At 36.5% G+C, this 16,860-nt stretch overlaps 1 protein-coding gene across 3 annotated transcripts in view; it reads right to left on the bottom strand.

Moving 5' to 3' along the window:
- The window catches only part of LOC115212134 (Wilms tumor protein 1-interacting protein homolog), a 130,186-nt gene that overhangs the window by 18,803 nt on the left and 94,523 nt on the right, over positions 1 to 16,860 (bottom strand). For all 3 annotated transcript variants that reach the window (XM_036502144.1, XM_036502141.1, XM_029780977.2), the window contains exons 4-5: positions 4,700 to 4,762; positions 99 to 229 (exon numbers count right to left, since the gene is read on the bottom strand). In XM_036502144.1, the coding sequence (XP_036358037.1) occupies positions 99 to 229; positions 4,700 to 4,762 (194 nt within the window). The remainder of the gene's footprint in view (positions 1 to 98; positions 230 to 4,699; positions 4,763 to 16,860) is intronic.

Genomic DNA, 16,860 nt, shown 5'->3' with positions numbered 1-16,860 from the left:
AAATCAAGTTATGGCGAAGGCTTGAAAGTAGCCTATATATATATATATATATATATAGATATATATATATATATATATATATATATGAATAAATATACCTGTGATAATCAGCAACACAATATATTTTGTTTTCAACATCAATTGTAAACGGTACACCATCTAAACATTCATTACACTGACAACAGCGGAAACAACCAGGATGGTAAGCTTTACCCATTGCTTGTAAGATCTGAAAACAGAATATGTACATTTATATTAAAAATAATAAAAATACATTTTTTAAACAATATTCTATTTGTTTTCATATGTCTATACACATTATTTTACTCTGTCTACAATTGTTTCTTCATTTTTGGTTAGACCTACTCACTTTCACTTTAAAGTAAATACTTTGAATAAAATTCAAGTGTAGAAATATTACCATTATTTCATTTTTAAGTTCCAAACTGAAAAGTAAAGATAGTTCTTTTCACTTTAGTTCTTTAAAAGTTCCTTATTGGTCCAAAAAAGATTTATAAAGTAGTTTGGCCAAATTATACACATGGAGCTGCCTTAAGAGATCATCAGACATAGGCAAACATAGGATTTATAACAAATTTGAAAGTTTTAATGGTGCATTGTTCATAGCGTGAGAGGTTAAGGTACAGGACCATTGATCTAATAGTTATGCTCTAATGGCTATAGGAAAACACTGAGATTAAGCAGTAACCTATCTTTTATTTGTTTGTTATTAGACTGCGGCCATGCTGGGGATTCGCCTTGAAGAATTTTTAGTCGAATGAATCACCCCCGATACTTTTATTTTTAAAGTCTGGTGCTTATTCTATCAGTTCCCTTTTGCTGAACTGCTAAGTAACAGGGGTATAAACATACCAGAACTGGTTGTCAAGCAGTAGTAGGGGACAAACACAGACATAAGGACAATCAGATATATATATATATATATATATAAATATATATCAAAATGTGACCGCGTGTGTACCGTTGGCTATTTTTTCCCTCCGTCTTCCCTTCTCTGGATCTTTCCTTTTCCTATGTTTCTGACGAAGAGCTCCACTCAAAACGTAAAACCCTCCTTCTTCCCTTCCTTCCTGAGCGTCCAATAATACTATATTTGTTCCATGTCCTCACGTTGTTGTATTTTCTCTTTGTTTTCATGTTTGGATTAACTATATATACATACATACATACATACACACTTTTCAAAACACACAATTCACCATATAAAATATATAATATATATAAATACAAAAAAAATATATAAATATATATCCATATGAGATCACCTGAAATTGTAAATCTGTTCTAAAACATACAAAGTTTAAAGATCAAATGTACATTGTCAATGCATTAAAAGATCGAAAATATTAAAAAGATGTATGGGTAGCTCAAAAAAAGCAAATACTTAAGTCCAGAGATCAAATTCATACATATCTTACAGCCGTTTCAGGAAAGGTATTTCAGAATGGGTGACCTATTTGTACCCATCACAAATATATACATTTCCTTCATCAGGGATTATTTGAAAAGTTAAAAAAATTATTTAATAGATTTTAAAAGACTTCATACTTAGTATCCTATGTTGTGATAAAAATTTGCTCAGATAACTAAAATATATTCTAAACTGGGGGTTAAATATACTACAAATCTTACAGAAAAATGATGCTTTTACAACTATTCGAAAACATATTGGGAATTTAGGTTTCAATTAACATGGGTTGGCTATACTTTAATATGAAAAAATTTTTAAGTTGAAAAATACCTGTTTACAAAATATTAAAACGTCCAAAATCTTATTTAATAATATTTTTCTACTTGTATGAAGTATGTTAATGGATTCTTTAGTGCATAAACTACACATTCTACTCTGTGTGTTATATGGAGTAGTTGGAGTAATTATTGACCAATCTAGTTTAAATTGTTTATTTTGCACTTTTAAATTATCTATGTGTCTGGCTAGTGATGTCAAATTTTTCATGCTTGGGTTTATAAATGAATTTTTGTGCCCCCTATATCAAATTTTAAAGTCTATTGTGTTTTTTTTTTCAAACAGGACCCTTTTAATGGGCAAAAGTCTGGGGATCGGCAATTACAGGTTAGTTTTATGAAATTCAGATTACTACTGTCCTGATTATGTTCCATGAATTCCTTTTCCAGAGTATCCTTTTTAAGTTTAAATCTATCATTGGCAGCAATAATGAAGTCTAAATTAGGTGATGTTGAAAACAGATTCCCCATATACATGAGAGATATCATCAACCTTTTAATTATAACTTTATAATAAATTCAGTAAGAAATAGGCAGGTTAGAAATAACCCAACTAGAAAATAGGAAATAATTTGGTTCACCCCGCCTTTTTCCCTTCAAGTTGAGAACCTCCCCAAATTATTCTTTAAGATCATTGCAAAAAACTTTCATCAGGATCATAATTATATCTCACCATCTTTAACAAATCTAGTTTAAAATTGTCATATTCAACACCACCAAATTTAGGCTTCATCATTGCTGCTAATAATAGATTTAAACTTAAAAAGAATACTTTGGAAAGGGAATCCATGGAACGTAATCAGAAGAGTGGTAAATTGAATTTCATAAAACAAACCTGTAATTGGCGATCCCCAGAATTTTGCCCGTTAAAGGGTCCTGTTTGAAAAAAAAAGTAGTCTATAAGTGTGAAGTAAGTACCTCAAAAGAACCCAAGAAAATCTACATAGGGAGTACAATAGGCTTTAAAACTAGATATAGGGAGCATAAAAATTCATTTGCAAGCCTGAGCATGAAAAATTCAATAGCACTAGCAAAGACACATAGATAATCTAAACTAGATAGGTCAATAATTACTCAAACTACTCCATATAAAATACACCCAAGAATGCGTAGATTATTAGATTATGCACTAAAGAATCCATTAATACACTTCATATGAGTAGAAAAATACTATTAAATACGATTTTGTATGCTTCAATATTTTGTAAACATAGGTATTTTTCAACTTTAACATTTTTTTATCATTAAAATATAGCCAACCCCATATGTTTTAGAATAGCCATGAAAGCATCATTATTCTGTAAGATTTGTAGTATATCTAACCCTCATTTTAGAATTTATTTTAGTTATCTGAACAAAGTTTTATCACAACATGGGACACCTTGTCCAAGTATGATGTCTTTTAAAATCTCTTAAATAATTTTTTTAACTTTACAAATAAGGAAATATTTTAAATTTAGCTATGCATTGACCGTGTACATTTAACCTCCAATCTTTTTATGTTTTAGAACAGATTCACAATTTCAGGCAATCTCATACAGATGAATATTTTATCTAATGAATTGTGTCTTTCGAAAAATATATTGAGGAAAATAATCTGTTTTTAGGCTGTAATATCTCGAAAGTTGCCTTTTCATTGAATCCTACATTACTCTATATTCTCTTAGCTCTATTTACTGAGTGCTAACTTATTGTTCGTTATAGGAAATTCATTTCCTTCTATTTTATATATATATATATATATATATATATAACAGGCTTCTTTCAGTTTCTGCTCACAACACTTTAGTTGTCCCAATGCTATAATAGAAGACACTTTCCCAATGTACCACACAGTGGAACTGAACCTGGAACTATGTGGCTGCGAAGCAAACTTCTTACCATACAGCCATGTCCGCTATACTAAGAAATACAATTAAATTTAGACTTCTGATATTTTTTTTTATGAATCAGAGAAGAGGTAATGTTTATGATCTCTGTGGGTCTTCTCAAATAAAAGAAATTAATAAAGTAGATATTTAGCTTGATTCTGTCTGTATTGACATCTGTAAGTTAATATAGGTGAAGTGCTTAGTGTAAGGTTTACTTAAGGTGAAGGGAAGAGGAAGGACAGGTGATACCAGTGAACATTGGTGGAGAGGTATGCTAATTCTGAGGAGTAAGAAACTTATGAATTAGTGATTTAAATACGGGTCTTAAGTTTTGTAGACAGTCAGCAACTGATCAAGGTGATGACTACTCAGCACTATAGACACACTCTAGTCTTTTTGGTGCAGTTTTGGACATGTGGAGATTGTAAAACTTTGCATTTGAAATGAGTTAGAGGATTTATATTTTGTATTGTTCATAGCTAGAGAGTATAAAGGTACAATAACATTTCTTTGATATCATGTCACCAGTTCATAGAAGTATTGTATATCTGGCATAGTGTTTCAGTTTCACACAGAAGATGCTTAAATGCAGAAAGTTAGGGAGCAATAAAGGGTAATTTCAACTGCATAAGTGTGTGTATAAGTAACAATAAGTAATTCTTTAATGTACAGAAGGGAGAGTACACTAAAGCTGATAAGAGTTTATGGACAGATAACCTAGTTAGTATGCACAGTAATGATGTAGTCAGACAAGCTTACAATCTAAAGATAAATGCAGGACATAGGCAGGCAACTTAGCTAATGGTTCTCATGTAGGGAACAAAGACATCACTGATATCAAGTGCAGTAACACTACTTTTGCCAAAGTTCTCAAAAGTGAAGGACCAATGGTGAGTGACTGGATGCCTACATAATTATTTTACCAAAAGGTTAGAACTTTTAAGATACAAAATACAGAATGGATGAGACACTACTAAAAAACACACACAATCATTGTTAAAATGAAAGTAACTCTAAAAAAAATTTAGGCAAATGCATATATGCAGAGAAGTAACACCTACCATATCCATGATCAAATGACCACAAACACAGCATTTATCAGCAGTTTGTTGAAAACCAGAATACTAAAAATAAAATATTAGAAAGAAACAAAATATGAGACAGAAATCAAAAACAAACAATTTAGTATTTGAGCTAATAATCTTCATTAATTGAAAATTAAAAATGAGGAATAAAAATTTAGTGAAAGGATGAATTCTACATAAAACAACCTAAACAAATTAGATCCAAAGACTATGAATGTATGACAAGGGGTGGTTTTTTTGAATATTTCTTTTATCTTTTCTTTCATCTTTTGTTTCAGTCATTAAACTGTGGCCATGTTGGGGCACCACCTTAAAGGATTCCTGTCAGGCAAATCAACCCCAGTACTTTTTTTTAAAGCCTGGTGCTTGTTCTATCAGTCACTTCTGCTGAACTGATAAGTTACAGGGATGTAAACACACCAACACTGGTAGGGTACAAACAGGTGCGTGTGTGCATGTATGCGTGTGTGTGATGTGTGTGTATATATTATGTAGGTAGGTAGGGTAAATCTCTATTCCACAATGCCTAACTTAAGTGATATATTTTCCTCAAATTATAAAAAAACTTAACATTAATAATTATTATCCTTGTAATAATAATATTCATAATAGTATCAATGCAACTTCTAATCCTAGTAATATTACTATTAATATTACTACTTCTTCAACTATAACTGATTTCTGATAATACTAACATTACAGCTACTATTACTACCAATAATAGTAACAGTGGTGATTATAACCATATTAACCATCATGATAATTATAACGATAATAATATTAGGTATGACTTTAATAATACTACTGATCATAATAACAATAATAATTACCATAATAATCATATTGAAAATTGATCATATAACAAAACCAAATTCAATTAAATTACATAATTGTTGAATAAAAACATCTTGCCCTTTAAATAATAAATGTTTTCAGAAAACAATTTATAAATGCTTATTCACCATAAAACACACCAATATATAGGTGCCACATCTATAAAATTTAAATTAAAGTATTATAACCAGATTTCTTCTTTCAAATATAAAAGGAAATCTAACAATACATCCTTGGCCATTCTTATTTGGTAATTAAAAAAAATATTAAATACACTCTTTACACACACACGTATATATATATATGTGTATGTGTGTATATACAGGGTGTGGTGAATAAACTATCGTCTAAATTACACAAAAATGTAAATAAAACTGACATCTCATTTTAACAGATAAATTTCCCAAAATCACATAAAAATATCTTGAAATACTACAGAGTAAATATATTCAATAAAATCGCCATTGTTTTCAATCATGGCCTCCAGACAACTTAGGAATCTCTTGTAACTTTTCTGAATGGCCTCTTTGTTTAAGTTGGTGAACGCTGCCATAATCCTTACCTTCAGTTCATCTTTGGTGTTACAAGGAGTTTTGTTGGACTCTCACTCTACTGCGCCCCACACATAATAATCAAGAGGATGTCAGTCTGGCCAGATGTTAGGGATGATGTGGTTGCAGAAATTGTCTGACAGCCATCACTGAGTTCTCCTGCTTGTGTGGCATAGTGCAGAGTCCTGTTGCCAGACATAGGGTCTTCCAGCAGCCACCCTCTTGACCCAGGCACTTGATGTAAGCCTCTATGTTGAGTGTGAGGTCATGTATGAAGATGAATGGAGGCATAATGTCACCATCACTAGTGATCACTCCAAATGATGTTGATGGGATGTTTGATTTTTATCATTCTCAGATTGAAACCCAAACACCGTGAAATGTTCGTATTGGAGCTTCCAGTGTGAATGCCAAGCAGTACAGCATGGTATTTCTGGCAGAGTGAATTGTGTCATAGTGCTGTTTTACTCATAGACGGTGCCCAACTCACTATACTATACTATGTAGTTGACAAAATCAGAAACAAATAATGCACATGCACAAAATGAAAAATATAAAATGGCGACAATTTACCCACCGCACCTTGTATATGAGTGTATAAGCATGTATGTATTATCTCTCTCTCACTATATGTGTGTGTATGTGATGTATCTGTATATGTATGGGCTTCTTCCACCTTTCATCTACCAAATCCACTCACAAGGCTTTGATTGGCTCGAAGTTATAGCAGAAGACACTTGCCTGAGGCGCCACACAGTGGGACTGAACCTGGAACCATATTTGATAAGCAAACTTCTTACCACAGAGTATTTCTGATTTTGTTGTTACCTTTTGCAGTGATTTTTAAAATTATAAACCTTTCAGTCAGGAGAAACCAGAGTCTTAACCTGAATGCTTGCAACATTATGGACTCCACTAAAGGCACCCAAGGTGTCAGGTGATTGAGTTTGTGTGTTGCCCTGCACTGTTGATAGTGAGGCTGCAGGTTAGGTATTGCTATTGGTGATAAGCCTTTTTTCTTTTTTTTTTTAATTTCTGTACCAGTGAGCCTTCTGACTTTGATCTTGGAAAGCCTTTAATTTTTATGTTACAATGACCAACAGACTTGTCTCAACCGCATCACACAACAAGGTCTTTGATGCAGAAAAGCCTGAAACAGGGTTATGAGTGGATATGTGAGTACATGTATAAGTGTTTTAGTGGACTTGTGAGGGAGGGAGAACTTGTTTGTAATGATGGAACTGTCCTTCTAGTCACTGCTACTGTCATTTTTGCTGCTGTTATTATTGTTCTTGTTGTGGTAATGGTGTTGGCACAAGTATAGGCTTTATTAATTACTTGTGTAGGCATAATGTAAATTGAAACAGATTTTGTCATTGTTCTATTTACGGTTCTCTGGAAGCCAGGGGATTCAACACCAGTGACCTCACTTGGTGAACATTCTAGAATATTCCAAGAATAGCAGAGTTATGTCCCTTTTAGTAATGCCAATATGGCATGGACCATCCTAGAAAAGCTTTATTCACCAGGGGGAGCCAGTAGTCTTTCAGCTTATATATGGGACAGAGAGATTTGTTCTTTCTCTCTCTGCTACACCGAATCCGACCTGTTCACATCCTTGTTATGGAGAGCAACTATACTTGTCTACATGTGGTATAAGCTAAGTAGATGGCTTCTAGCAGCGACTTTATGTTACATATGTGTATGGATTTCTCTTGCGTCACTAACAATCCATTCGTGGTGCGAATTTCCTTCATACTCTTTCTGTTGCATCTTTTTCATGCAGGCAACTAGGCAAAATATTGTATGTAACTTTTCACATTTCTGTGCAGCTTCACTTGAAGAATATTCTTGGTGAACTTGTGTCTGTTCTTATCTATAATTGACCTATTGAGGCAAGAGAAAATCAAAAATCAAAATTGATCAACATCAATGGAAATTGTAGCTGTGATACCAGTGCCGATGGCACATAAGAGAGCCATCCGAACGTGGCCGTTGCCAGCGCCGCCCCGACTGGCCTCCGTGCCAGTGGCATGTAAAAAGCACCATCCGATCGTGGCCGTTTGCCAGCCTCATCTGGCACCTGTGCAGGTGGTACGTAAAAAGCACCCACTACACTCACGGAGTGGTTGGCGTTAGGAAGGGCATCCAGCTGTAGAAACAATGCCAGATAAGACTGGGCCTGGTGCAGCCTTCAGGCTTCCCAGACCCCAGTTGAACCATCCAACCCATGCTAGCATGGAAAACGGACGTTAAACAATGATGATGATGATGATGAAATTATTTGTGAAGTTTAAGAATGATTTCTTTATTATTCTTGACCTTGCATCCGCATTAACATTTTGTACAGAGAAAACTACTACTGGAGTGATGACCACACCATACTAAACTAGCGATAACACAGTATTTAATTTTGCAACCATAATGTATGATCCAGTATATTAACCCTTTAGCATTCAGATTACTATCAAGTGTAATGTTTATTTCTTCACATTGTTTTGAATTTATTTCACATTATCTTGTAGCTTTGAGATATCAATGGTATGACTGTTTATTTTATGAACGCGCAACGAGGAGGGAACCAGGCTACTGGAGTTCTGTGATGCAAATAATCTTATGATTTGCAACACTAACTTCAGGAAACCTACAAGCCACCTAATTACCTACCGATCGGGCCAACATACCAGCCAAATTGACTACATCCTTGCCAGGCAAAGGGAGAGATGGCTGCTTATAAATACCAAAACCTTCCCAGGCGAAGAATGTACCCCACAACATAGACTGGTAGTTAGTGACTTTAGGATCAGGACTAAGAGGACAACCAGAAGACGACCAACATGGAGAAGAAGGATCTGGAAGCTTAAAGATCTTGTGAATGGACAGAGATTTAGGGACATGCTACTTGAAGCCTTTGATGAAGTAGAAGGGGATAGAGTATCACATGGGGTAGAAGGTAACTGGACGTTTCTAAGGGACAACCTGCTGAGAGCCACTGACCAGATCTGTGGCTGGTGCAAAGTCCCCTCTCGTCCCAAGGTAACGTGGTGGTGGAACAGTGTTGTAGACAGGGCTATTAGAGAAAAGAAACAGACTTGGAAGGACTGGAAGAATGGTGGTAGCATGGAATTGTATCAGACTGCCAAAAGGGAAGCTAGGAGACAGGTCTATCTAGCCAGAGGGGAAGCAGATAAGAAAAAATTTGCCAATGTTCTGCGCCGTGAGGACCAAAGACTGGAGGTGTTTCGTGTTGCAAGACAGTGTGTGAGAGAGAATTGTGATGTGGTAGGAGAGAAGTAAGTTCGTATGGAAGATGGTTCACTTGCGCTTAATGAGGATGCAGAGAGAGAGGTTTGGAGACGCCACTATGAAAGGTTGCTGAATAAAGAAAATGAATGGGATAAAGAGAGTCTGCCGAATGTTGACCCAACAGAGGGACCAGCTATACGAGTTGACAGTTCCTTGGTAGTTAAGGCAATTAGAAGCATGAAGACAGGGAAAGCCCCAGGCCCATCAGGAATCACTGCAGAGATGCTCAAAATATCTGGTAGTGTCGGCTATAGCCTAGTCACTCGTATAGTTAATCAGGTGATATACGAAGGAGTCATACCCAATGACTGGTGTAGCAGCATAATAGTCAACTGCTACAAAGGTAAAGGTGACACCCTAGATACAAATAATTACAGAGGTATCAAGCTGTTGGATCAGGTAATGAAGGTTACGGAGAGGGTCATAGCCCAACTAATTAGAGAGAGAGTTAGTTTAGATGAGATGCAGTTTGGGTTCGTGCCAAGGAAAAGTATCACTGATGCTATATTCCTGGTAAGGCAGCTGCAGGAGAAATACCTAGCCAAAGATAAGCCCCTGTACCTGGCTTTTGTTGACATGGAGAAAGCCTTCGACAGGGTCCCCCCCGATCCCTTATCTGGTGGTCAATGAGGAAACTAGGGATAGATGAATGGTTAGTGAGAGCTGTGCGAGCCATGTACAGGGACGCTGCTAGTAAAGTGCGGGTTGGCAACGAGTACAGTGAAGAATTCTGGGTAGAGGTAGGGGTCCACCAAGGCTCAGTCCTCAGCCCCCTCCTATTTATCATAGTCCTCCAGGCAATAATGGAGGAATTCAAGACAGGATGCCCTTGGGAGTTCCTCTATGCTGATGACCTTGCTCTAATTGCTGAGTCACAATCAGAACTAGAGGAGAAGTTTCAGGTGTGGAAGCAAGGATTAGAATCGAAGGGCCGTAGAATCAATCTAGCTAAAACCAAAGTCCAAATAAGTAGGAAGGTAAACTAATCACAAACGCCTTCAGGTAGATGGCCCTGCTCAATCTGTAGAAAAGTTGTAGGTAGAAACTCTATAAGATGCACCAAGTGTAAGCTATGGACACATAAGAGGTGCAGCAATGTCAAAGGAAAGCTAACTAGGAAGATAGTTTTTGTATGTGGCAGATGCTCAGGAACAATAAACACTGAAAATGCTCTGAGACCAACTTCTGTCACTTTCCAGGCAGAAAAACTAGAAATAGTTGATAGCTTCCGTTACCTAGGTGACCAAGTCAGCAGCGGGGGCGGGTGTGCTGAAAGTGTAACTGCTAAAGTAAGAATAGCTTGGGCAAAGTTCAGAGAGCTCTTACCTCTGCTGGTGACAAAAGGCCTCTCACTCAGAGTAAAAGGCAGACTGTATGACGCGTGTGTACAAACAGCCATGCTACATGGCAGTGAAACATGGGCCGTGACTGCTGAGGATATGCGTAAGCTCGCAAGAAATGAAGCCAGTATGCTCCGATGGATGTGTAATGTCAGTGTTCATACTCGATAGAGTGTAAGTACCTTGAGAGAAAAGCTGGACCTAAGAAGCATCAGATGTGGTGTGCAAGAGAGATGTTTGCGCTGGTATGGACATGTGGTGAGAATGGATGAAGATAGTTGTGTGAAAAAGTGCCACACCCTAGCGGTTGAGGGAACCTGTGGAAGAGGCAGACCCAGGAAAACCTGGGACGAGGTGGTGAAGCACGACCTTCGAACTTTAGGTCTCACTGAGGAAATGACTAGAGACCAAGACCTCTGGAAGTATGCTGTGCATGAGAAGACCTGGCAGGACAAGTGAGACCTTAACCCGTGGCCTTCTACACGGGATGTAGCCAGTCCACTTATGCATACCTTCCCTTCTTGGAACACAAAACTCTACATGTGAAGACCTGTTGAGGCAAGTGAGAATCAGAATCGAAATCAATCAATGGAAATTGCAGCTGAGATACCAATGCCGGTGGCACGTAAGAAAACCATCCGAACGTGGCTGTTGCCAGCGCTGCTCTGACTGGCCTCGTGCCAGTGGCACGTAAAAAGCACCATCCGTTCGTGGTCGTTGCCAGCGCCACCCCGACTGGCCTTGTGCCGGTGGCACGTAAAAAGCACCATCCGTTCGTGGCCGTTGCCAGCCTCGCCTGGCACATAAAAAGCACTATCCGATCGTGGCCGTTGCCAGCTTCATCTGGTCTCCATGCCAGTGGCACGTAAAAAGCACCCACTACACTCATAGAGTGGTTGGCGTTAGGAAGGGCATCCAGCCATAGAAACATTGCCAGATCAAACTGGGCCTGGTGCAGCCTTCTGGCTTCCCAGACTCCAGTTGAACCGTCCAACCCATGCTAGCATGGAAAGCAGACGCTAAACGATGATGATGATGATGATGATGATTGTAGTGTTGGTATGAGAGGCCAGTTTGAACATAAAACAGGTAGAACATTTTGACTGGATGTGATCAGTTTAAACACTAAAGGGTTAAAGGTTTACAAGTCAGTATTGTGCCTTACTTTTTGCGTTAGCAGTGAGATATTCTCATTTTTAAGTGATAAACTACAGATTTTCTATAGAATTCAGAGCCAACACTGTAAGTTATGAATACAAATACATCTCTGTAAACAATGTAATCAAAGATAAAGAAAAATACATAATGGATGGCGGCTGTATATGCATATTCATATATGAAATATCGCAACTTACAGTGTTGGCTCTGAACTCAATAAAAAATCTATAGTTTATGACTTAAAAATTAGTATAGACTTTGTCCTCTCTATGTTTTACTCTCTGCCATAAATAGAGAACCAATCAGGTGGTTGTTAGCACCATATGTGCAGTACCTTCTCCCTTCTATCACATACAGCTGGATGTTGTTTGGCAGCTTGATCAAACTGGAGAAGTTTGATTCCTGCTATGTTTGGATCAAGAGTACTATCTCCATCCTAAACCACTCTTGTTCTCAAATGAGTGGACTTTCATAATTACTGAGATGTCATTCCATTGCTTAAAACAGCTATTTCTGACATTTTCACCACTCTCACCAGACCATGTATGATGATATGAGGATGAAATCCTTGCACTTAACTAAGGAAGGGAACTGACTTATGGGTTTACCCTCAGAGAGGAATCTAACCACCACCATTCCACATAACTACAGTGAATAACAAAAATATTTTCCATCCATATTGCTTTCAGGTACTTTTCCACCTGGCAATGCATTGGTTTTTTCCACTCTCCAACTTTCTGTAATTATGCATTGATATGTCACTGTGCATCTACAAATATCATCTACCAATACTTGTAACAAGGGCAGAGTAACTTACCTGTGGTCCTGTTGGACAAATCCTCTGCTCTCCTTTACAAGACCCTTACTGTACTTGTAAAAGACATAGACCCCTTGTGGAAGCTATATTGTGTCTATCATTATTACTACTTCTGCCACTGAGACAGCCTTTGAAGGTGACAGAGCTGGTAGTTACATTGGAAGATGTGGTGATGGCATTGCTTGCAACTGTAGCAGAAGTTGTGCTGTAGGTGTGTTGTTTTTCCTAGTCTTGGCTTCCATATTTTTATGTTCACTAATATGTTGCTGTTGGTGGTAGTGTTTTTTGTAGATGTAGCAGTAGGCTGACTTGTTAAATTGGTGGTGGGGTACTGTGGACATATTAATACTGTTGTTGCTGTTATTTTCTGCCTTTGGTGCTGTTACTACCACTTCCCTTCATGCCAGGATGTCATTTTACAGTAAAAATACTTGTTGTTATTGTTGCTCTTATCATTTCATTTGCTGCTGCTATTTGGCATGTTGTGGTGGTTGTTAATATTCCTTTTGCCCTCAGTGTTGCTGCTCAAAGCAGTGCTACTCTCTGCCTTACTGCTGTATACTGATGGTGTCAGAATCAACAAACACATATGTTGCTACACTTATCCAAAAAAGTTTCTAATAAAAGCTCTAAAAGCAAGCAATAATTTCTGTACTATTGCTACCAAGGTTACCTCCCACTACTTTGCCCTTATCAACACTCAAATTTGTTGACATTTAAGTTGATATGTTTCACCCCTGACTGCAGACAACAGGTAAAACAGTTTTATCCTACATAATTAGGGGAGAGACTGAGATTTTAGATTCAATTTTCTGGATAATGTCATGAATACTAACGAAATTTTAAATTTTTGTCAGAGAAATTTGTGAAAATGGGCTAAACCTTATGCAGCATCAATATTTAGTCACTGCAACTTAGATATGAAAATGATTACTTTTATTGCCACAAAGGCAATGGATGTGAGGACATTACACAAACATGTTACATAAACATGCTTTACATTGAGCGTGATGGGAAAACAACAGATGGGAACAAAGTGATATATAAATGTGTGTCTTTTCAAAAAGAAAATGGGTACTTAGACCCAGTCAAAGCACACCACACAAATACTCAAATTCTGGACAACCCTCTCCCATATTCTACCCATAACATACAGACCATATATTCAAAATAGATCCATTCAGCTACACCATATTCAAAAGGGAAGCATTCATCTCTCAACTGTCATATTCTTCTCTAAGTCATACTAAAAAAACTAGTAACAACAGTAAAAACCAAATTTTGATATAAGATCCTAAATTGAATTATCATTAAGTTGTATTTCTTTCCATTATCAAAAGTACTATGAAGTATATTAAGCTCTGCTGAGATGGACCATTTGGAGCAATAAAAATTTGCTGATATTTATAATGTATACTGTGTTGTTGACCTTAAGCACAACAAAAATCTATTTCTAACAAATCTATTAAACCAATGAACACTGGGAGTTTGGGGGATCAGGATGTTTTCAGCATGAAAATTAACATTCTTATGACAACAGTTCTGCTTTACATCTTAAAGAAATTATGCAACAGAAGAAATATGAATTTAAGTGGACAACAGGAGAATAACCAGCTCTGTGTATAATGTGAAACTATCAAGTTGACCTACAATTACTTAAGATGTCTGTAACTAAAATTAATCAAGTATCATTTATTACTAGAAGATTATAACAAAAGTTGAGTAAATAATCAGAATAAATAGGAAAAAAAAGATAGGAGTAGTTTGTGAAGATTTAAAGAAATTTTGTTTTTTCCATTGTTGAGAACAAAATATAGTTGAAAAAAGTTGTTGCCATGATTCATAAACTATGTTAAGACAAATGTTATATTAAGGAAGATGGAGTAATCATTAAGACTAATCAATGTGAAGGTCACCTAAAAATGAATGACATGGTTTATGTGAGGTTTCATGAAAAACTATCATACCTTCAGTGTATAAATAGGATAGATAACTAAGGTTCCTAATAAAAATAATTGGTTTCAATAATTGCACTACAGACAGGCTCAAGCACAGTCCCCAAGGGGTCTAATCAATTACATCAGCCACTATTTATCAGTGTCTTTTGCTGACCAGCTATAATCTGTTGTTGTATTGGATAACATTTAACTGAGAAATATAGCTATCAGGACAGATTGAAAGTATACTATAATTCAATACACTGGTTAGTAACCGAAAATTTCCCATAGCATTCATGTATATTACCTGGAAAAATGAAGCAAAGCTAAGAAATATTTTCTTATGCTTGATTAAATTACAAAATAAGAAATTCTAATTATAAATATTTAGAAATTACATACTGTTGTTTAACCCCAATCTAGAATCATTCTAGACATGACCATCCTGTTTATTTTATATATTTTGGACTATATTATCTAGGTAGGGGGCTCCAAAAGGGGTCTCAGGTAGTAGTGTCCCTGCCTTCCTGAGCTAGTTTTCCACCACATTTCTTTAAAATCATGGTAGAGGCCTTGGTCTCGGGACCACTTTTGTCTAGAAACTGAGGTTGGGGGTAAGTAAGGGCATGCTCCCTGTAGAAAATCTAGCTCCAAGAAAGCCTCATGATACCAAAGGAGAATGGGCACCAACCAGACCAATGGCTGGGGTGGGTTGCACCTGCCTACCTCAGTTGCAATGGCATTGAGGTAGATCCAACCACCTCTGTTAACGGGAACAAAACCCAGATTAAAAACACTGGATGATGATGATATCTAATATGATCTTCTGACTTGATCTGAGGAAGATTTGACTTATTTTTTGGAGATTGATGACTTTACAAAGACTGCTTTATGGGCATTTAGAATATATCAGTTGTATAAACAAAGACAAACTAAGAAATATTTTATTATTTCTGGCTGGACTACAAAATAAAATATTTAGAAAATGTGATTATATATATATATTTAAAAATATATATGTTTTAGAAATTATCAATAATGAAAGAAATATATGCCAAAATACTCAAGAAATTATATGTATGTTATATACATACCCCTTATGCATCAGCTTCTATGAGTCCCTTCTCTAAGCCTTTCTTCTTTATATCATGACAAAAAAAATATTATTGCTAGTGGTTTTAGGACTGCCACAAGTCCCATTGAAAGCTAGACCTGCACCTAACATCACAGAAAGATGAAGCATCTTAACTCTAATGAAAGCAACTCCATCTATTGGGTCATCCCATAAATAATGCAATTTTATTTATATTTCTTGTATTTTTCAAAACTAAGATAAACAAAATTCTTTTTTAATCTAAAATATACTCTCCATTTTCTACAATGCTCTTCCATCTATCTGGTAGACTTGCAAGGCCCCTCTTCCAAAATTCACTTGTCCGTGATGAAAAATACTCCTCCAGTACTGTTCTGATCTCATCTACAAAATTCATATTTTTTCTGTCCAAATGATTTTGAAGATTGCATAATAAATGATAATCATATGGGGCACTGTCCGGCGAATATGGTGGGTGGGGCATTGTTTCCCATTCAAACTGCTCCAGCCTTTGGAATGTCATCCTCACTGTATGTGGCTGAGCATTATCCTGATAGAAGAACCCCTTCTGTCTTGAAACCAAAGATGGTCATTTGTTTCTAGGACTGACTTAAGCCACTCATGTTGCTGACAGCAGATCTCCTTTCTTCTCATTTGGTTTGGGTTTAAAAGTTCAAAGTGGACTAAATCTTTCATATCCCACCAAACAGATAACAACATCTTACATGGGTGAAAATCTACTTTAGCCTCGGATGCTGGTGTTTCTCCTTTCCCTACACACTGTCTTCAGCATTTAACATTTTTATAGAGTTTAAAAAAGGTTCATTTGTGAAATGTGACAGCAAAAAAGAGCACACAGTCACTCTCTGCACACAATTAGACTCAGAAAGTTTGTGAGGAACCCATTGACCCAATTTGCTGACTTTTCCAATGGCACGCAGGTGTCAATGAATGGTTGAATGATCAAATCCAAACTTCTCTGCTAGTTCCTCAACAGTTACAATGGGATTTTGTTCCAGAGTTTACAGGATGTCCTCGTGGGGCTCTACTGATCTTCCAGGATGAGACTCGTCTTCTAGGCTGTAGTTTCCAGCTTGGAAT

Source organism: Octopus sinensis, linkage group LG1 (genome assembly GCF_006345805.1).
Source record: "Octopus sinensis linkage group LG1, ASM634580v1, whole genome shotgun sequence".
NCBI classification, from domain to species: domain Eukaryota; kingdom Metazoa; phylum Mollusca; class Cephalopoda; order Octopoda; family Octopodidae; genus Octopus; species Octopus sinensis.
Note: the sequence above shows the minus strand (reverse complement) of the source record. Positions and strands in the feature narration are given on the sequence as shown.